At 45.4% G+C, this 21,894-nt stretch overlaps 1 protein-coding gene across 2 annotated transcripts in view; it reads right to left on the reverse strand.

Moving 5' to 3' along the window:
• Positions 1–920: 920 nt before the first annotated feature.
• Positions 921–21,894, reverse strand: part of LOC115098112 (cytokine receptor-like factor 1) — a 29,151-nt gene continuing 8,177 nt past the window's right edge. The window contains exons 2-8 of one of the 2 annotated variants that reach the window (XM_029614444.1): positions 12,920–13,198; positions 10,962–11,091; positions 10,176–10,345; positions 9,236–9,393; positions 7,602–7,770; positions 2,553–2,731; positions 921–2,078 (exon numbers count right to left, since the gene is read on the reverse strand). In XM_029614444.1, coding sequence (XP_029470304.1) covers positions 2,043–2,078; positions 2,553–2,731; positions 7,602–7,770; positions 9,236–9,393; positions 10,176–10,345; positions 10,962–11,091; positions 12,920–13,198 — 1,121 coding nt within the window. In that variant the 3' untranslated portion in view covers positions 921–2,042. Of the gene's footprint in view, positions 2,079–2,548; positions 2,732–7,601; positions 7,771–9,235; positions 9,394–10,175; positions 10,346–10,961; positions 11,092–12,919; positions 13,199–21,894 lie in introns of both variants that reach the window. The other variant, XM_029614446.1, reaches the window with a different exon arrangement.

Raw genomic sequence — 21,894 nt, forward strand, 5'->3', positions numbered from 1 at the left:
TGTTAGGCCATGCATCCCCACACTTCCAAAACCTCTCTTAAAAAAGATAATAGTGTGGCATGTCTGCAAGTTGGTCTTGCTTCCATCACTTCTTCTTGGTTTCTATGTGATTTAAACAGGCTGCCCCATGACCTTCCCATTCACCCATCTGCAATGTCTATATCCCAGGCCACCCCCCCCCCCACCCCCCCACCCCTCTACCTAAACCAAAACCCTTGCCTGGAGTGAGATATGAACTTACCTGCTTCCGGCACTCCAGCACTGCTTCTATCATTGGAAGAGGGTTAGGTTCACCCCTCGCTCCTGTCAGGGGTTGTTTTTTTTTAGGTATCGGTGGGGATAGGGGGAGTCCGGTGGGGTGGGTGTGTGTGGCCCAGAATATAGAAACTGAACGTGTGTGAGTGGGAGGGTTGCAGGGCAGCCCAATTAAATCACATAGAAACCAGGAAGGAGTAGGGGGAATGGGCCCAACCTGTGGATCTGCCACACTTTTATCTGATTTAGGAGAGGGTGCATGGCCTGCAAGGGCCCTATATTAAATTTGAAGAAGGGGAAGGTGAGAATCATTCGCAGGCCCCTTTTACATTTTTTTTTTTTTAGATTGACAGTGCTGCTTAATCGGATATCTTTGAAGGTATACTGTTAAGTAGCTAATTATGTGGCCACATAAGGCCGGATAAATTAGGCAATTATAGTTTATAATTGGCTGTGAGCCAGATAACCTAACTCCTTCCTGAAGCACCCCGGAATGCTTGTAAGTTTTCCATTTAAATGCCTTTGAATGTTGACCTCTGTGTGTTTCTTTATTGATGTTGTTTTCACTTTCTGCTTCAGCCTCACCTTCCCACCCCTGGGAGAGTCTTTATGTGTGTGGGCATGCTACACGTGCTCATTCTAAATCACACAGTTAAAGGAGGGAGTTAATTATTTGGCCCCTCCCAAAGGTGGGAGTTTAATTAATAATTTAACATTGTCTGTTACCTACCAGCGGCCTTCCCCACTGCTCAGCCACTCTCCAAGAGCAGAATCCAAATATACATAGCAACAGAAACATGAAAGCAGTGCAAAATAATTATCATCAAATACAGAATTATATATGTTGTTGATTTTTTTTTCTTCTTAAAATTCAGCTTATCAACAGATGGCATAGGGCATCTGTTGATAAATCCTGAAGGTTAAGACATCAAACTGAATGTCAAATTTCTTAGAGAAGGGGAGTCCTTTAAAATCCTGTCAAAATCTTGACCACTGAAGTCCAATCTGTGAGATACAACATTTGTTTTCTCTGAAAGATTCCACTCCCCCCCCCCTTAATATACACCTCTAGTAAACCCCAGTTAATCATTCAAGTATTGCTTGAGCACACATCCTGCTGGGTATCTCGCAAGAGAAGAATGGGACATGCGTGCATGGCCCAGTTCAGAGCTTCCGTTATGGCTTTTCTCTTGTGTTCACGCTATGAAGTTCAACACCATCAACTCAGTGCTTTGAGCCATGGAGGCCTTCTCTGGATCCATACAGCACAGGGTGTGGCCATGCGTGTTGGGGAGTCACGGAAGGAAGTTGCTGGCTCTGATGCTTCTCTCTGATTGTACTGGTTACGTGCAGCAACCTCGCCCTCAACCCCTCTCTTCTCTGCACGTTGCTGCAGTGAGGCTGAGTCCTGGATACAAGAGTAGCAGCCCAAGCACCATTTTAGTGCAGAGGTGAGGCAGAAACTTCAGTGTAAAAAAGTGAATGCTTTAAGATTCTTTTCATTAGCGTTGCTAGAAGAGACAACAATGAGCAAATCTGCCTGGCTCCTCTTCAAGGACAGGTTCCATCAAGTCCTGCAGCTGACAAGATCTCTGAAGGAAAACAAGCATGTAAAATGGAAAAGAAATGTTGGGACGTCCCTACATTTCTTTCACATTTTGTTGCTGTTTTCTGAGGCTTTTTAAAATTTTGCAGAGGAAAATTCTTCCCTCAAAGTTTCCACGTATGAGAGACATTCTCTTTAGCAAGGTGGCCATCCTGGCCTCTCTTCAGCACCCCTCTCACGTTCACGGAAGATGCTGCAACTTATCACCTGGTAGCACCTGAAAGAAGGAAGTTTAATACAGCTCTTTTGTTTTGGAGGGATCAGTTTTAGTCTGTCATTGTGTATCAACATGCGTCCCTATGCAAGAGTCATGCTCTACAAACTAATGTTAATGTGATTATAATCCTGGTATGATCCTTCCACATAGGGGACATTAGCTCTAGACATGTAATCTTGTAGCCAGTTGGACCCTCAGCTTCTTCAGGAGCTAGTTGCTTGAAACCCTTGCCCTCAGCCCTGCTGTGCAGAGATGTATTAAGGGTGCTTTGGGCCCTGAGTGGTTCTCTAGCCATGGGCCATTCTACATACCTATTAATCCTTACCTTTGGCCTTACCCTTAATCGAATCCTATAAGGGCAACTCTGGGCGACTGACTCATCTCCTACCTCGCTCCCCCTTAATCCGGTACTGCTGCTACCCATGATGCTGTGCATGAAGAAATAAGTAAGAATGGATGGAATGCCTTACCTACCTGGTTCCGTGCCTTGTGGGATTTCTGAAGCCACACCCGCCACTGGTCATAGAGCTTGATGCTGAGGTTGGAGCAGCCGTAGGCATGTTTCTTCACCCAGCCAAAGAACTGCTTCAGCTCCCGCCGCAGGGTGGAGTTCTGCTCTCCGCTCTTCGGGTCACACACCCCGGTCACCCGCTCTGGAAATTGGGGCGGGGAAATCCACAACACACATTAAGGTGTAACTGCAGGTGCAACCCCAGGGAAAAAATCAAAGAACTGCCAGTATTCACACGCATGATCTCAGCTTCTTTCACCCACGGACAGCTCTACAGTGAAGTGACTTTATAGTAGCAACAACCAGTTTTTTCACTTTTAATGGGGCTTCTTGCATTCATTTAATCGGACAATGTATTTGGACTCAATAATCATCACATGAAAACCTTTAATGAACTGTGCATGAATAAACTTCTGGGAAACAGTATGAGGATGCCTTCTATTGACTTTTAGAATTATTAGAGCTATTGGCTTGTATCAATTCCCTTACAAAGAAGGGACTTCTTTAGCCTCCAGTGCCCAGATGCATTACCAACTCTGGGTTATTCTTGCAGTGATCCAAGAAAAGGTAGAAGGACCTGCAGAGAATCCATCTTTCTCCAGGACCAATATAACACTAGAATTCTGCATGTCAAAAGCACCTTGGAGCTGACGTCTTCAGAGTTAATACATATATATATCTATTCATCTCTACATAATATGCTTGGTGGTGTCTGTCAACAACCTGTGGGGTGTGCATGGGTGCATGTGCATTCCAGCAACTTGAAAATGTAAACAAAAAATAAATAAATTAGAGTCCATGGTCCAGAGTCCAGGAACCCCACCACTCCACCACGCCTACCGAGCCTGCTTCAGCAAAGAAACCCTGGTCCATAGAAACCCCCGCAGACCTATTCTCATCCCACTCTTACCATACTGCCGTTCCGTGGGTCTTCAAAGGCCAGGAGCCATCGCCCAGTGCCTGTCCTGTCCCAGTCCTCCGACTCAGCAAATGGCCACTGGTCAATCAGAAGGCTGGAACCATTATGTTTTATTGCAAAACTCTGCCGCCCAGTGTAATGGCGGTGTCCTCAGCTTCACCACGGAGCGTTTTGCAGAGCTGGAGGACTGGAGCAGGAGTGCCTGTGGATGGCTCCTGCCCTCTGAAGCTCCATGGTGAGGAGAGGGGCATTGGAGTTTTGGGGTCCGGGGTGAATTTGCTGAGGCAGGCTTGGTGGGCACGGTGGGAGGGAGGTTTGGACCCCAGACCGCTCTTTGTTTAAATGTTTTGATCTGCTGGTTAGTGGTGGGGTATTGAGGGCCGGGGTGGGCCTTGGCTGAAGCAAGTTTGGTGGGGGGAAGGGATTCTTTCATTTCATTAACTTTTTCTGGGGTTTTATATTTTTGGGGTTTATTTTCTTTGGGTAATGGGAGGGGGATGGGGCCCGGTGGGGGAAAGCTGGGGGAGACAGCAGTGTGCTGGATCCAGGTTGGGGAAGGGTGGGGGCTGAGAAACATGCTAGGGTGAGGTGGGGAGACGGAGAATGTGCAGGGGTCAGACTGGGCAGGGGAGAAGGGAGGACTGGAATCACGCTGGGGGTCAAGGTGTGCAGGGGTTGAGCTGGGGAGGAAGGTCAGAGTGTGCTGGGGCTGTGCCAGTGAGGGAGAAAATGATTGCTGGGAATGGGCTGGGGATGAGGGAAGACAGAGAGTTCTGGGTTTGGGCTGGGGGATGGGCTGAATGAGCTGGATCAAGTGGAGGAGGGGGCCCATTTGCTGGGGTCAAATAGCGGGTGGTAGGGCCACGTGTTCTGGGGTTAAGCTGGGAAGGGGTTCTGGGTGTGCTGGGATTGAGCTGGGGAGGGGGCCCAAATGTGCTGGGGTTGAATTGAGGATGGGGTCCAGCTGTAGGGGTCAACTTATGAAGGGGGGGGGTTGGGCTGGGAAAGTGAGAAGTAGTGTGGGATCAGGCAGGGTCTGCTGAGGTCATGCTGGGGAGGGTTTGCTGGGTTGGAGCTGTAGTAGGGGGTCAGGGTGTGCTGGGGGTGAGCTGAGGAGTGGGGTTAAGGAGTGGGATTGGGTTAGAGAGGGTGGCAGCAGTGCACTAGGGCCAGGCTGGGCAGGAGAGAGAAGTGTGCTGGGATCAGGCTGGGGTCAGAGTGCGCTGCGATGGAGCTGGAGAAGGGGATCAGTATGTGCTGAGGATAAGGGAAGGAAATGAGGCAGGGGTAGTGCTGAGGAGGGTGGAGGGGAGTGTTGGGGTGAGACTGTGGAGGAGGTTAGTGAATAGGGGCCTCTGGGGAATTCCAAGTATTTTGGTTAGTATCAAATATATGATTAAACAAAGGGCTATACAATTATAGCACCGATATAATAAAAAATGGCTTCCCATGAGATGTATGATCTCTTCTCACCGGTTTTATGTAGCTAATTCGTGACTTTGCTACTCCTTGAATTCTAAAATTCCGTTGCACCGCACTTCTACCCCGACACCCCACACACATACTCATGAGCGAGGTTATCAAATCTTAATAGCATTTCTCGCCGAAAGCTGCCAGAGACCCTGACCATCCTGTCTTATATAATACAGCCTGGTTTCTGTCCTGTCTAACGCATGCCCATAAAAGGAGGGTGAGTGTGGATGGTTTCCTGCAGCATCGGCCACAGATAGCCCCGGATAATACAGCTTCCCCCCCATACTCTCAGCACTGTTTCTCCTCCCATCGCCTGTCACCTCCCTCTGCCAGCCAGATGGTTGGTGGGCAAACCTTATGATGCTGGTTGCTCCATGGCGAGTGGTCAGGTTGGTAGTGAAACAGTGTGGGTACTTTTCATCTTTGCCATAAAAGGGATGTGACTGGGGAGCGCACAGCCAGTCGACAATACCCGGGGGAGGTGGGGGAAGAGAGAAGACATTTTTAAATCTCTCTGTATGATTTATGGCATTGTATCAGGTGTAAAGCTGTACCCATGGTGCCAGCCAACTCTGTGAAAATTTGCTTGCAAGCCTCACATGCATTTTAAAAATTTCCCACTAGAGGTTGATTTTAGTGACTGTCTGTGCAGTATAAATTTATGCACTTACATAATTTTTTTAATTACTAGTTTGGGAACCAAGTTTGATTTACTCTTTGATTTCTGGATTATAATAATGGGAAAGAAACAATAATAGCCAAACCACTCCATAAATAAGCGCACAAGGGCTGCTGAGTTCTGCTGGCAGTATATTAGGTAAAGAGTGGGGAGCTCTTTCCCTGATGGGAAGTAAGTGCGTGCAGAGTATTGGCTTCTCTGCAAGAAATCCAGGTGCTGCGATGCACGGGGAGCCTGAGCAGAGAGCAGCTGCTTTCCCCACATCAGAAGGGAGAAGCAGGCCTCTGAAATTCTGAAACTGCCCCCGGAAACCAGGCACATCCCCAGCAGCTCCCCCCATGCCGAGGGGTGATGGGGGGCCACCAGACGTGCCAGCATCGCCCTTGCTGCCGTCGCTGCCGTCGCTGCTGTTCTGGAGAGTGGAGCTGGAGTGTGGCTCCAGGGAGCAGGGTGAAAGAGATGGTCAGGGCAGAATTCTAAAACTGGCCCAAGGTGCGCGACATTGCTACAGTTTCTTTCCTTCTGTTCTGTGTTTGCTTATAACCCTGTTCTTTTTTCTCAAACGTCAGACTGGAAAGCACACATCATTCTAGGTTGGTGGTTTTCGGCTCTGGCTCTTGTAGGGGCAACCCAGATAGTCTGGCTTCCAGATAATCCACAATGACTGATACCTTTGCACAGAAGAATCAGGTTAACTTGGAGATTTTATTTTTCCTACTGTACCAGGAGGCGGGGCTGACCCTAGGCTGGGTGGATGGGGGGGGGGGGGGCAAGATCAGGACATTTTCCCCAGACCCTACACTCTGGGACCCCACAATTCTATAGTCTTCTTCTGGTGCACATTTCACTCCCCCCTTCCACCCATTGGCAGGAGAATAGCAGCGCTTCTCACCTGCGTCTGGCTCCTCCCTATTTCAAGCTGATGTTTGAACATGTTGTGCAATGGCAAGCAAAATACCTGCTTCAGTTTTTTTATATCTAGGTGTGCTCACTAGGATAAACGGTAAGATTTGGGGTATGGAACAGCCAACACAAACATTTCTAAAGTAGTTTTAATAACGAGTGCAATTTCCACATTTTGGGTAGTGGACAGAAGCATTTTTTATGAGAACAGCTGTGCTACACTCCACCCTTTCACTCCCTGCACCCCCTCCCCAAAAGACCTAGTCTTTGTATTAACTTCAAAAATCAGGACTTTCCATAGAAAACTGAATAAAGATTTCACTGAAGGGCCTTGCTTGCCCCCTAGCCATTATGAAACAACGGTCCCCTTTTGCTTGGTGCAGTGATTAACATAGATCAAACGAGCAGAGTGGACAATCAGACCAGACTGAGGATTTCAGGGCATGTCTGATGGACAATAACGTTCCTGGCTGATACTTTCAAACTGCTAAAGTGATGTTCTTCATTTCAGTTTGGTCTCCATCATGTGCAACGCACTGCTGTAAGGAGGGCTTTCACTGGAAGCTCAAGACTGGAGAGATATGTCTTCTTGGAAAGGGCAGCAGATGCGTGGAACTGCCTCACAATGGAGGGTGGTAAAGGCAAGAACAGTGTGGGAATTCAAGAAAGCCTGGGATAAGCACAGAAGATGTTTATCTCCAAGAAAATGAGGGGTAAAGCCAGAGAGCCAGTAGGGCTGCACTATTGCAACAGAAAGGGAAAATGGCCAGATTAGATGGGCTAGATGAGTCTTTATCTGTGGTCATAATCTCTGTTTCTATTCCAATGCAAAAAAATAACACAAAACTTATAACTGATAACATTTTTATTGTCTGATGGTGGTAAAACCCTTTGAGAGCTCATGTTGGAGAAAGACATTCTACTCATGCAGATTACAATGACCTTGGCTAGTGCTAGTTCCATTCTATTGTGTGCACCCAGCAAGACTATCACTGGCAGTGCTGTCACTTTGTGAACACAAATAAACCAATTACTCACCACTTCGAGGTGTGGAGGCAGCTGTAGGATTACTCCAGTCACTCCAGATCCCGGCTTTCTTCGATCCATAGATCCCGAATGGATTACATCGGACTTGGACAAAGTAGACGGTGCCAGCCTTTAACCCAGCCAGGCGGCAGGACGTCTGGTTCCCAAGGTCATCAACAACCTTCACCAACAAATCAAACTTATTCAGATTCTAGCCAGAAGAAAACAATTTTACCTTCAATCTCCCACTCCCACCCAACCAGGGTGTGAGCACCCTGCTGCCTCAATTTATTTCTCTTCCATCCTTTCTTGCATCTTGGAGGGCACACTAACAATATAAGATGTTCCTTCTATGTATTATAGTTGTATTTTTGAGCAATGGTCAGCATGACCTACTGCTAGGAATTCAAGTTCATAATTGGTTTGATAGAGACCATGTTAGGAAATTCTTTATTGGTAAACATAGAAATGTGACAGCAGAAAAAGACCACATGGCTTAACTTGTCTGCTCACCCATACCAACTAATTCAGCTTTACAATGTATTGCTGTCTTACAGTTGGCTGTGGCTACAACATTAATATGTACGATTTCAACTTTTTAAAATGTTTTATTGCTGATTGTGCTCCTGATTATCTTATGCTTTCAAGGAATGTTCTACATAGGTGGTGTTAATGGCACTCTTCTGATCAGGAGCCTGTGTGGTCAACTCAAATGAATTAAAGGGCAAAGGAAGATGTAAATCTATGTGAATGAAAATTATTTCTGAGTTACCTGCTTTAGAATCAGACATAACCTAAATAAATTCTCTGCTTTAAGTTACCAGGTCACCATCTCACCCAACTCAACCCAAAGTGGCTGTTCCAGTCCTGGCTTTGCCTCACTGCATGCATGGAGTTGTTATGATTTCTAAGGAAAGAAGAAACCACATCTCTGTGCATGCAATGGGGCAAAACCGGGACTGGATCAGCCTCATGTTAACTGGAAAGTCAGTCCTTGAGGGGCCACAAACAGGGCTGGTTTTCAGGGTAGCCAAGCTATGCAATTAGCCTTATTCTTAGACCAAATGTATTCAGATTCATCTGATCAATATTCCTTGGAAATATCCTGAAAACCAGACTAGTTTGAGTCTGTTCCTCGCTGAGAATCCTTGCGCTAGATTGTACTGCTTCAGCAGCTGTCAGCTGTGAGTTCTTTCAGGGATCATCTGAGAGTAGGAATCTCCTGGAACAGGGCAGAAAATAAAAAAAACCCCATAAACAAACAGTAGAACAGTAGGTGAACAAAAACTCCAACGAGGGTTGGAGTTTTTGTTCACCTCAGGACAAAGTTTACAATTTTATTTGCCTTGGGGGTGAGGCTTTACCACTGAAAGCCATTGATGACTTGGTTCAGCTTTGCTTGTGGGGAATTATTTCTCAGTTGAACAAACAAGCATTGCCCAATACTCAGACACTTGGAGTCTGCAGGACTGTAGATACAGAGGATAAACTGTTATTCTCAGGGATGTTGTGTCTTTTCTGCTTATTCTCATGTAAGCACTTTTTAGCAGAGATGAGAGGGAACATATGACAGGAGATGTGACTTTGTTTCTTATTATGGACACACCCTACATGTAGATTATAATGTCTGGGGTATGACTCCTAACCTTCCACGCTGAGCTGTCCTCTATTCTATAGCGGATCTGATACTTGGCTTGGAAGAGGAAATCCTTGAGGGCTGGTGGTGAGCTCCAGCGGACAATCAGCTGGTCCTCCAGGTCCCCAACTCGAGAAACATGGACATCCGATGGAGGATCGGTGGTAACTGGAAGAAGGAGGAAAATATTTCTGAAGCTGTTAACAGGATTGTCCTATCAGATTCATACTGGAAAGGCTTGCTATCGCACCCCCACTGAGCACATTTAAGCTCAAGGTTGGCGTCCCCAAAACAACAAGGCTAGGAATTTCAGAAAGAGTGACTTATTCTCCAATTCCCTATAAAACAGATTATCTTAGCCCAGAAGGTTGCACTTGGAAACTATTCATGATACTCAACATCTATAAATCTGTATTAGCTACTGCTAAACATTTCTTTGGCACTACCAGATGTACACAGTGCTGTACAGATGCAGATAAGAGACAGTCCTAGCTCTGTGGAGCTTAAAATCTAGTAAAGGCAGCCAGGCAAGACACATAAGTGGCCTTGGTTTACAACTGGGTCACAACTGGCTACAACAGAGAAGAATCTAAACCAGATGAGCTTTAGATGAGGAAAGAGAAGATGTTATCTAATAGAACAGAGCTTCATGAAATAAGACCTCCATCATTCTACAAAATCTATATAAAAAGAGCAGGTCATGGGATGGGTAAGACCCTAACCGCTAAGACTTCATTTGTTTTTCTAAAGGCAACTTAAGCAGCAAATTTGATTTGCTAACTGACCTGGCTTTAGAAGTACCCATGAAGCCACAATCTTTTGTTTTTATTAAAAATCCTACTGAACTATAAAAAAATTACAGCAGTATTGAAGTAGTGTTCTCCTAGGAGCTGAAGAATGTAAAGGATTTAACCAACAGTCCTTGCAGGCATTAGTGTTTTCTTTCTTACCCACGTCTAGAATGTCTAGGGTGATGGTATCAGAGATGGTGGACCCCAGCCGGTTCGAAGCCTCCACCCAGATTTCATAAGGCGTGAAGAGCGCCAGGTCTTTGGGAATGTGACAGGAGTATGGCCCCTTGGTGTGGTACTCCAGACACGTGTTATCCCAGCCATACCACCTGAGGAGAGCAAGGTAAAGGTCTCATCTCCATGAGAAGACATAGGGACCAACTCTACTAATATCTTTGTTTGTCTAATTTGTTGTAATTTGCCTTGAGACTGACTTGGAAAAAGGTGGACTATCAGATGTTTATAAATAAATAAATACATCTATCCAATCAATACATGGCTATAAAGATATACCATTCATCTGTCTGAGTATCAGTTGCATAGATGTGTCTATAGCAGTTATTCACCTGCTGGAACTGTATTCCTGATACCTATTGGTCTCTCTCTGGCTCTGATTCTCCAAAGGTTAAATTATCTATTTAATCTAGCAATAGATCTCCCTACATTCATATTGTCAACTTATGTATGTCTCTCTCTCCCTTTCTTCTGACCCATACTGTGTTTAAAAAAATATAGTTTAGTTGCCACTCTACCAATAAGTCCCAAAGAACTACTACTACAGATTCCCACCTCTGTGCTTATTTTCCCATGCCTTCAACTTCTCAATTCAATGGCAACTGTCCAGATAAATGGTTGAAAAGAAAGCCTGGAAAAATAGCCATAATGCCTTGATCGCTATCCATTTTTCTCTCTTCTTGTCCCGGTAGCGCCATCCCTTGCATGTACCTGAGTTTATATTTCAGGGTGTAGTTGGTGTGCAGGTACGTTTCTCCCTCGCTCCCAGGGGTCCATGTACAGGTGAGGTCCTTTGTGTTTCTGGACCAGCAGCTTATGTTGATGGGTTTCTCCGGGGCCACTGGGGGAAGGGAAAGAGCAATGAGAAAGAGGCAAGATGGTAAGTGGTGCACAGATTGATGAGGATCAATGGGGAGAGGGGATCTAGGTTGGTCTGATACCTACCCAGATTTTACACCACAATTCCCAACCACTACACATGGCAAAATCTATAGAACAACAAAATAGTCAGGCAAGTGTACATCCGGATTTCACCATCAAAATGTACAGAAGTTCATATATACTTGACAGGCATCCCAGTTACTGATTCTCAACCTGTGACTCAAAGAATGGCACGACTCTTCAAGGATATCCTAGCCGGGGCATCAGAAAATAATCTATACAGAACTGAGTGAAAGCTGATTTAAGGATAATAAAGAACCTCTGAAATTGAATCTCTTGAGATTTAACTCCTTCTTAATCTGTCTACCCAAGTGATAAAAACTGAATGACCTGGCCCTGACTGAAACACACCCCACCAGCTTACTGAGCCCCCAGTCTTTTAAGATCTGCCTCAGTCCAAGAAATTATTCCTTAAAAAAAAAAACATAGATGGGAGCAGGACTGCAAAAAAATTAGAAATGACATGTTGGGTCAGACCAATGTCACAAGTACCCAGCAGATCTATTTCTTGTTACTCACTCCCAGGGATAGCAATAGCTTTCCTCAGTCTACCGGGTTAATAATGTTATAGCCAAATGAGTTAGGTTACAAATTAGGCAGGCAGAAAGGAGAAATAAAGCATTTTATAGAGAGGGGGAGGTGCAGGCTATCCCACAGGAGGGAGGGGGACCAGTCTCAGGGCCCGTCCCTTTGGTCTCGCTGGCTCTGATCCTCCAAAGGTTAAATTATCTATTTAATCTAGCAATACATCTCCCTACATCCATATTGTCAATTTATGTACCTCTCTCTCCCATTCTTCCTGCCTATACAGTGTTTCAAAAGTGATTGCAGAAAAGTTTACGTCCAGTTTTGTGTTCTGAGTAATGAAAAGGTGACACAGCAAGAATTCTACCTGGGAACAGGTTCTTTACCTACAGCTAATGCTTTGTACAGTGCAAACTTTGCCCCATCACCCCACCCTAGAATGATCTCAACCCTGATCTGAAAAGACCATCAGAGGGAGGTGAAGGGGGGGGGGGGGGGTCACTTTGTGCCCATACCAGTTCAGTTCTTCCCTGCTGGACTGGGCAGAGGGTTGGTTGGTTGCAGGGCTAGAGCTGGGAGTACTTGCCCATGAGGAAACAGATTGAGATCACCAACTCCTTTCAAACAGATCATCAAACAGACAGCAATGCCCCTTTTATTACTACCAACCCTGGGACAGATCTGAATTGGCAAGTTGAAGGCAAAATGCCCTGCAACCCTATGCTGGCCCCTGAGCCGTCCAATCTCTGAAACACACATTAAGAAACAAAAGGACGTTTTCTCCCTGTCTCAGGATTATAGCAGCACCAGCTCTTCCCGGTCTTCTTCCTTGATATACATAACACTTTTGCACCCTTTCTGTTTTGTTTTCCTTAAGATATTGGTTAACCCAATAAACAGCAGAGAAAATAAGGCTAATCCAGCTCACCTTGGATAGGCTGAGCCACTTCAAGTTTTACCCCATTGCATGTTTGGACATGCAGTCCCTGTGTCTCTCAGGGCCAGCAGAATCACATCATGAGAGGAGGAAATTCTAGAGCTGGCTCAGCCTGTCCTGGTTGACAAGACGTCATCTGATAACCCCTTGAAAATATGCTATGCCTACATTCATATAGTTGTCTGGTGCTCTCAGGTCATTTATTGCTCTGGATCAAGGAACAGGGTAGCTCACATCTTGTTAAATACAAGAATGAGAAACCTACGTCCAATGTAGAGGCAGGAGCCGGCCAGTATGCGCCCGTCTCCGCCATGGCACACCAGGTTATCGCCCGACTGCTGCTTGGATCCGTTCAGGTTGGTGAGTGTCACGGAGAGGGTGGTGCTGTTCAGGACCCTGGTACACTCTCTGGGAAGTCGCCTGCCATTTAGGGTCCAGTACAGGTCCTCTGCTCTCAGGGCTAGCTCTGGGCTCACTGAGCAGGTGGCAGTCAGGGAGGATCCTATCACTAGGGTGGGGTCCTGTGGAGCCACCACCGCAGGCTCTGCACAGCAAAATAAAGAAAGAGGCATTACAAGGCAATTGGCCAATTGGATGCCCGTGTTACCCTGCGCCTGACACATGTATTTCCATAAAATTGTCTTACGCTCAAGAAAGGTAAGTTTAGAAGCCACTTCTGTGGGCAAAGCAGTGCTTTATTCACACAAAAGAGCTTTAAGCAAACTGACTCCCCTGTCTGCAAGTAAACTTACCCCCATAATACCACTACTCACGTACCTTTACCCACACTGTGAGGAAGCCCTCCTGGGGCAAGGGTTGGCACGTACGTGCATACTTTTCAATTTTATCTAAAGTATGCCCGTGTTCTTCCTTGGGGATAACTATCTGCACAAATTAGCAGGTGTAACATGTGCAGGTTGTTTTCCTAGGTAATTTCCAATGTGAAAGTGCACGCCTAAGGTCACTTTGAAAATGAGTATGAAATACACAGGTGAAAGCTACCTGCAGAATGTGTTCCAGTGCGAGGAGTTACAAAATTACTTCCACAGTGATGGCTTCCAGAATATCTGAATATGGAGGGCTTCTTTATTACACTGTTATATTTTGGTACCTTATGAGTGAGAATGCAAAAATACTTTATAAGTGCTTGCTTATCTCGATGCATAATTATTACATTAATCTTATAGTTAATGCTGTGGCCTGTGATATCTTTCAGGAGCCATAAATTATTTCTCTGTTTTAAAGGGCAACAGGAGAAGTCTATAATGTTCTTCCACACCAGAATCTGAGTATCACAACAACAAGAAAAAAAAAAAGCATTTTGCTTGAAATTTCTTGCACCATTTAAAAAAAAAAAAAAAAAAAAAAAAAGTACAGTTCTTGTTCCTTGTCCTGGTTGAAATGAGGTAGAAGCCCTTGAAGTTCTGGCGTTGGGTACTGGAGTTATAAGATGTGTCAGTGTGTGAGAGCTGAGTGGAAAAGACTCAGCGGACGTGGCAAATTCAAAAAAGCCTGAGTGCAGGCAGGCAGGATCCTGAGTGGTGGCCAAGCCGGGGGGTAAAGCCAGAGATGTGTGGTACTGCAGAAAGCAGGGGAAAATAGGCAGGCCGGCTGGGCCTGGAGGCCTTTATCTGCCGTCAGATTCCATGAATCTTAAAAAAACAAACCCCAACAAATTGGCCACTTCCAGGAACAGTCAGTTCTGTGACAAATAAGAAAAAATGAATGTGAAAAATTAAAAAAAAAAAATTATGAAAGGCAGTGAATGATAACCCTCTAACAAAAGCCAGATGACTGGGACGAGAGTAAGAAGGGGAGGACAAAGTGCAAAGGATGCTGTATTGTCTGCGTAGGAGACTGCCAGACAGCTCAGCCCTGACACAGCAACGTGCGGTTGTAAAATCTGAAAGGGCAGCTTTCTGGAAGCCGGCACAGTCAAGAGATCCCGGAATGCAGCTGACAAATGGGATCGTGAGCGGACTGGAAGCGCGTCCGTGCCACCCTCCTCCCTCGGCTCCATCCAAACACAAGAGCTGCTTGTGCCCACTGTCACTGCGCCAACCTCGCCAGGGATTCCCAGACAAAACAGGGCTTTTGGAAACGCCCCCACAAACCAGGGAGCCACAAACGTCATGTGGAGGTCCACTCCCTGCCAGGAAATAAAGATCTGATAGAGAGAAAAGTAAAGTGTGATTGACTGTTGCAAACAAATCAGCAAATGAAGATATTTGTCACAGTGCCTCTGCTAGCTCTGGGCTTAGTTCATTCTAACTCCTTTTAGGCCACTGGAGGCTGAATATTATTATTATTATTTGTATAGCACAGACAACTTATGCAGCACTGTACAGAGATACAAAATGGACAGTCCCTACTACTTGCAGCTTATAGTTAGTCAAGATGGACAGACAGGATGTATAACAAAAAATAATTAAGAGGGCTTTGAGTTCAGAGAGTAAGGCCATGTCTGAGAAGGTGGCAGAAAATACTTCGGTTTTCACAAATACTAGCAACCCTGTTCACCAGACAAATCAGTGCTGATGAGCAGCATGAGATTTCATACTTACAGATGACACGTGCATGCCACCATTCAAACAATCAGCACAACAGCTAAAAAAAAAATTGTGCTCATTAGAGATGTGAATCGTGTGCCCGATTGTCTTAACGATCGGGTTCGGCTAGAGGGGGGAAAAAATCTGATCGTGGGTGATGTGGGTGATGTGAATCGGAATTGGTTCCGATTCACATCGTTATTTTTTTTGTAGTGAGGCCCGACCCTTTAAAATTAACCCCTTACCTTCCCCCACCCTCCCGAACCCCCCAAAACTTTTACGATTACCTGGTGGTCCAGTGGGGGCGCGGGGACCAATCTCCCACTCTCGGGCCATCGGCGCTATTTTGGCTGCCACTCAAAAATGGCGCCGATGGCCCGATAAAATAAAAACCCACCCGACCCTTTAAAAACGACCCCTTAGCTTCCCCCACCCTCCCGATCCCCCCAAAACATACCTGGTGGTCTAGTGGTGGTCCCGGGAGCGATCTCCCGTTCTCAGGCCGTCGGCTGCCACTCATAAAGATGGCGCCGATGGCCCTTTGCCCTTACCATATGACAGGGTATCCGTGCCATTGGCTGGCTCCTGTCACATGGTAGGAGCACTGGATGGCCAGCGCCATCTTTAAAGATGGCGGCGGCCATCTTTACGAAGGCAGCGGCCATCTTTAAAGATGGCGCCGGCCAGCCAGTGCTCCTACCATGTGACAGGGGCCAGCCAATGGCACGGATACCCTGTCATATGGTAAGGGCAAAGGGCCATCGGCGCCATCTTTATGAGTGGCAGCCGACGGCCTGAGAACGGGAGATCGCTCCCGGGACCACCACTAGACCACCAGGTATGTTTTGGGGGGATCGGGAGGGTGGGGGAAGCTAAGGGGTTGTTTTTAAAGGGTCGGGTGGGTTTTTATTTTATCGGGCCATCGGCGCCATTTTTGAGTGGCAGCCAAAATGGCGCCGATGGACCGAGAGCGGGAGATCGGTCCCCGCGCCCCCACTGGACCACCAGGTACTCGTAAAAAGTTTTGGGGGGGTTCGGGAGGGTGGGGGAAGGTAAGGGATTCATTTTATAGGGTCGGGGTGGGTTTAGGGGTTTTTTTGGTGTGCCGGTTTTCCCCCCTCCCCCCTCCCCTGATTTACGATTTTTCACGATAAATCGGGGGAATTTCTATTGTATCGAGACTCTTAACGATTTTTGATGATTTAAAATATATCTGACGATTGTTTTAAATCGTCAAAAAACGATTCACATCCCTAGTGCTCATTGCCCTGCATGCCACCCTTGAGTCCCCTGGCAATAGATATCCTCCTGGACATTCCTGTAACTGCCAGCCACCCATTAACTCAATGATCCTGTGCACAGTATTTGGGTGGCAAGAGGCCTTCACTGCTGCCCTAGTCCTAGATGTGGATCCTGCCTTCTCCAACATTGGTTTGAAAAACACAACCCTCCGCTCACCCTTGCTCACACACATAAAATCAGGTCATGCAGTTCACTGAAACGTGTGTAGTGAAGTTAGATCACTTAGCACTTTAAGCTGTGATAACAGGTGAACCGGTAGATGTAGTATACTTGGATTTTCAGAAGGCGTTTGACAAAGTTCCTTATGAGAGGCTTCTAGGAAAAGTAAAAATTCAAGGGATAGGTGGTGATGTCCTTTTGTGGATTGCAAACTGGCTAAAAGATAGGAAACAGAGAGTAGGATTAAATGGACAATTTTCTCAGTGGAAGGGAGTGGGCAGTGGAGTGCCTCAGGGATCTGTATTGGGACCCTTACTTTTCAATATATTTATAAATGATCTGGAAAGAAATACGACAAGTGAGATAATCAAATTTGCAGATGATACAAAATTGTTCAGAGTAGTTAAATAGCAAGCAGATTGTGATAAATTGCAGGAAGACCTTGTAAGACTGGAAAATTGGGCATCAAAATGGCAGACGAAATTTAATATGGATAATTGCAAGGTGATGCATATAGGGAAAAATAACCCATGCTATAGTTACACAATGTTAGGTTCCATATTAGGTGCTACAACCCAAGAAAGAGATCTAGGCGTCATAGTGGATACACATTGAAATCGTCGGTTCAGTGTGCTGCGGCAGTCAAAAAAGCAAACCGAATGTTGGGAATTATTAGAAAGGGAATGGTGAATAAAATGGAAAATGTGATAATGCCTCTGTATCGCTCCATGGTGAGACCGCACCTCGAATACTGTGTACAATTCTGGTCGCCACATCTCAAAAAAGATATAATTGCGATGGAGAAGGTACAGAGAAGGGCTACCAAAATGATAAGGGGAATGGAACAGCTCCCCTATGAGGAAAGACTAAAGAGGTTAGGACTTTACAGCTTGGAGAAGAGACGACTGAGGGGGGATATGATAGAGGTGTTTAAAATCATGAGAGGTCTAGAACGGGTAGATGTGAATCGGTTATTTACTCTTTCGAATAATAGAAAGACTAGAGCATGTGGCACATTTAAAACTAATCGGAGAAAGTTTTTTTTAATCAAAGCACAATTAAGCTCTGGAATTTGTTGCCAGAGGATGTGGTTGGTGCAGTTAGTATAGCTGTGTTTAAAAAAGGATTGGATAAGTTCTTAGAGGAGAAGTCCATTACCTGCTATTAGTTAAGTTGACTTAGAAAATAGCCACTGTTATTACTAGCAACAGTAACATGGAATAGACTTAGCTTTTGGGTAATTGCCAGGTTCTTATGGCCTGGATTGGCCACTGTTGGAAACAGGATGCTGGGCTTGATGGACCCTTGGTCTGACCTAGTATGGCATGTTCTTATGTTCTTATCACTAGACCCATGCACAGACAGGATACATCAACTCTAAATGTTCACTATCAGAGATGAAATATGAGAAAAAAGTACTTTTGGTGATAGGCAGAAGGATCTTCTAGGGCAGGGGTGGGCAAGTCCGGTCCTCGAGGGCTGCAAACCAGTCGGGTTTTCAGGATACCCCTAATGAATATGCATGAAATAGATTTGCATACAACTGAGGCAGTGTGTATGCAGGTCTCTCTCATGCATATTCATTAAGGATATCCTGAAAACCCGACTGGTTTGCAGCCCTCGAGGACCGGAATTGCCCACCCCTGTTCTAGGGTCTTGTGGGTCACAATAATTGTCCAGTAGTAACAGCTGCAGGAAGGGGGATGGCCTTTGCCTCCTCACAATCAGGCATGAAGGCTCTGCAGTTTCTGGGATCAGTCAGACAATGATAAAAGTTACACGAGGGATGTGGTATGAGAGCCCCATATGTGTACATCAGGGTGGCACCACAGTGGGTTTTAATACAATTCACAGTTGATGCAAGTGACAATATAAAAAAATTTGAAGAACTAACAGCTAAAATATTTATAGGTTCTGATATCTTTCATTGGACCAACAAAAAAAAAGCAATGCTGTAGTACTTGGACTTTTGACACCACAAGGTCCCATCTTCTGATAGTCTTCAAGGCTGGAAGAAGGAAGCTTTCATATGTAAAGAATATTGTGAGGCAGAAATTTCCACAAGAGAGATCATTAGGATGTATTGAGTGGAGACTGGATTAACATTGATTAGTATCAGGAGGTGTTGAGTGGAGACATGATAAGTATCAATTAGAATAAGTTAGCAGAAGCTTAGAAGCTAGAAGTATTGGAATTGTGAACAGGGTGTTACGGTAACACCTCATCAGGACTGAGAACAGAAGGCATTTAAGGCTCCCATAATGAGTCATGAATCCAATGGGGCTGATATTCAGCCAGTGTCCGACTGTACACTCTAGCCAGACAAAATATTCGGTAGCATGGCCATACTGCTGAATATATGGTTACCTTATAGGTAGCCAATTAACTTAAGGATAGCTGAATAGCAGTCCTGCATTTATCTGGCTAACTAAGCTGAATAACGCTGAATATTGCCGTTTATCTGGCTAAGTCCAAATTTAATTGGCTAAGTGGCACAGAATATCGGGCCCAATATCTAGGTTCATGCCACTAATAATTGAATGTATTATAGTCCCTGGGTTTCTTCTTTCCTGTGTATTGGTGATGATCCAGTACAAGATATTACACCCTACAAAGATCCCTAAATCTTGCCAAGATTCTAGAACTCTGCTTTATAAGAGGCCGATGGTATAAGAAGGCCAGGATATGTGATGTGGTTTTAGACTCATTTTCTCTGTGTAGGATGGCTTTGAGTTTCATGGTCATGCATGTAGATTAGTAATTTTTCTGTTTTATGATCGTTGTAGGAGACATGGAGGCTCAAGCTACAGCTTCCTTAGACAAATGAGAGGATCTGAAGAGTTTACTATGGTCTTCTGTGGTGACCTAACCAGATGGCCATTGCATCTTCTAATCCCCCCTCCTTGTCTAACACACTTTGGATAACCTGTACTATATTCTTCTAGGAGTGGTAGAGTGGAGGATGGAGCTTCCTTTTTTGGGGTGGTGGGAGAGAAAGGGAAAACCCAACAGTTTACTCCTGCTCTTATTTATTTAGATTTTTATATTCCACTTTTCGTCACTTCAAAGTGTACATCAAAGCAGATTACATTCAGGTGCTATAGGTATTTTCCTAAGCTAATTTTGTAAAAAATCTGGATTTTGCAGGAGGCTTCTCTTCTTTCCCACAGCTTCCTGGTCACGGGGAAAGACAGAGCGGAGAGCCGAGCTGTGTCCCCCCCGCCCTCTTGCCTCCTTTCCTGTCTTGTGTGATTAGATGGGATAGAGAAGGCGGGGCATAGCACTGGCCTCAGTTCCCAGTGGCTCCACAGATCTCTGCAATAGTGGCCCTCTGGGTTCCTCCCCCTCCCTCATTGAGTGCTGGGTCAACACCTGAGAGAGGGGCTGCAGTGAGCTAGCAGAGAGATACAGGAAGAGAGAAGGGGAAGGTGGAGAAAGAGACAGTCAGAGTCACAGGGTGAGGAAAGGGGAGAGTCAGAGGGGGACACAGAGAAAAGGGGAGGGAAAGAAATATAGACAATGGGGAGCAAGGGAGGAAAGAGATACAGAATGGGTACAGAATGATGGAAGGTCACAAGAAAGAAGCATGCAGGAAGGAGGGAGACATATAGGGGGGAAGGGAAGGAAGAGACAGAAGAGGCACAAAGGAGACAGGGGGACACAGGAGGAGAGGAGATAAGGAACGAAGAAGGCACGGGGAGGAGAGGGAGACAGGAGGAAACAAGGAGGGAAGGAGGGAGAGAAAGACAAGAGCATATGAAGGGAGGGACTAGAGACATGAGGGTAGCAAAAGAGAGGCATGCAGAGAGGAGGGGAAGGGCATATTGAGAGACAGGAGGCACAAGGGAGACAGAGATGAAAGGCTGGGAAGGTTTTAAGGAAAGGGAGAGAGAACCACCTGTGTCTGAGAGAAGAGGCTGTGTGTTTGGAAGTATATGTGTCTGTCTAAAAAGGAGGCTGTGTGTTTGGGCGTGTGCATGTATGTATGAGAGAGGAGGCTGTGTGTATGGGAGAGGAGGTTGTGCATTTGGGAGTATGTATGTATCAGAGAGGAGGTTGTGAGTTTGGGAATATGTGTATGTGTGTGTGTATGAGAGAGGAGACTGCGTTTGGGAGTGTGCATGTATATATCAGAGAGGAAGCTGTGTGTTTGGGAGTATGTGTATGTGTGTGTATGAGAGAGGAGACTGTGCGTTTGGGAGTGTGCATGTATGTATGGGAGAGGAGGCTGTGTGTTTGGGAGTGTGTATGCGTTTATGAGAGAGGACCTTGTATGTGTGTGTGTGTGTATTTGTGTCTGACAGAGAAGGCTGTATGTATGAGAGAGCAGGTTGTGTGTTTGGTAGACTCATGTGTATATGAGAGAAGGCCATGTGTTTGAGAGTGTGTATGTGAATATAAGATAGGTGGCTGTGTGTTTATGAGGAAGTATGGAGAAGGATGTGTATATGAAAGGCTTTAGTTGTGATAGAGAACAAAACTGCATGAGAGAGGCTGTGGTTGATGTGTTTATGAGGATAATTGAAATAACATTTTATAAAACAGCCAAGAATGAGTGGATCAACAACCTCCCCCCGCCCCCACTCCCAAAGCATGAAGTTTAGTGGGGTGTCCAGTTATGGTCCATGGAAAAGTTAGCCACCTTAGTTGATGTAGTGAGATGTGCTGCATATTTGAAAAAGGCATATGGAGGAACAGGCATAATTTGGAGTCATGGCCAACCTAAAACTCTGCCAAAGGGGAATTTCTTTATTTTTTGATACACAGTGGCGTAGCCAGAATTGATTTTTTGGGTGGGCACAAGGTTAACATGGGTGGGCTGTAGGCATGCAGGTCTACTAGTTGTTTTTTTACTGATAAATAATGCCAAATTATGCAGCATAGCATTCACATCTACGCCTAAGTATGAGATTTACTTAATGATACAAACATAATTCACGGTGATTTGTGGTACTTTAGCCTTCTTATTATTACGATTTTATACACGGCTCCTACCTGTCCATAAATTTTGAGAGAGCGGTTGTGTTGCTTATATTTAAATTGCTAACATCTCAAAATATAGATATATATTTTTACCTTTGTTGTCTGATCTTTGTATTTTTCTAATCAGTTGGTCCTGGTCTCTTTTTCCCATTTTTTCCCTTATAGCTCATTTCCTAATTCCTTTTCAGTGTCTTTCTTCTATTACTGTCTTCTTCCCTTCCACACACACACACACACACACACATAC

Source organism: Rhinatrema bivittatum, chromosome 8 (assembly GCF_901001135.1).
Source record: "Rhinatrema bivittatum chromosome 8, aRhiBiv1.1, whole genome shotgun sequence".
NCBI lineage: Eukaryota > Metazoa > Chordata > Amphibia > Gymnophiona > Rhinatrematidae > Rhinatrema > Rhinatrema bivittatum.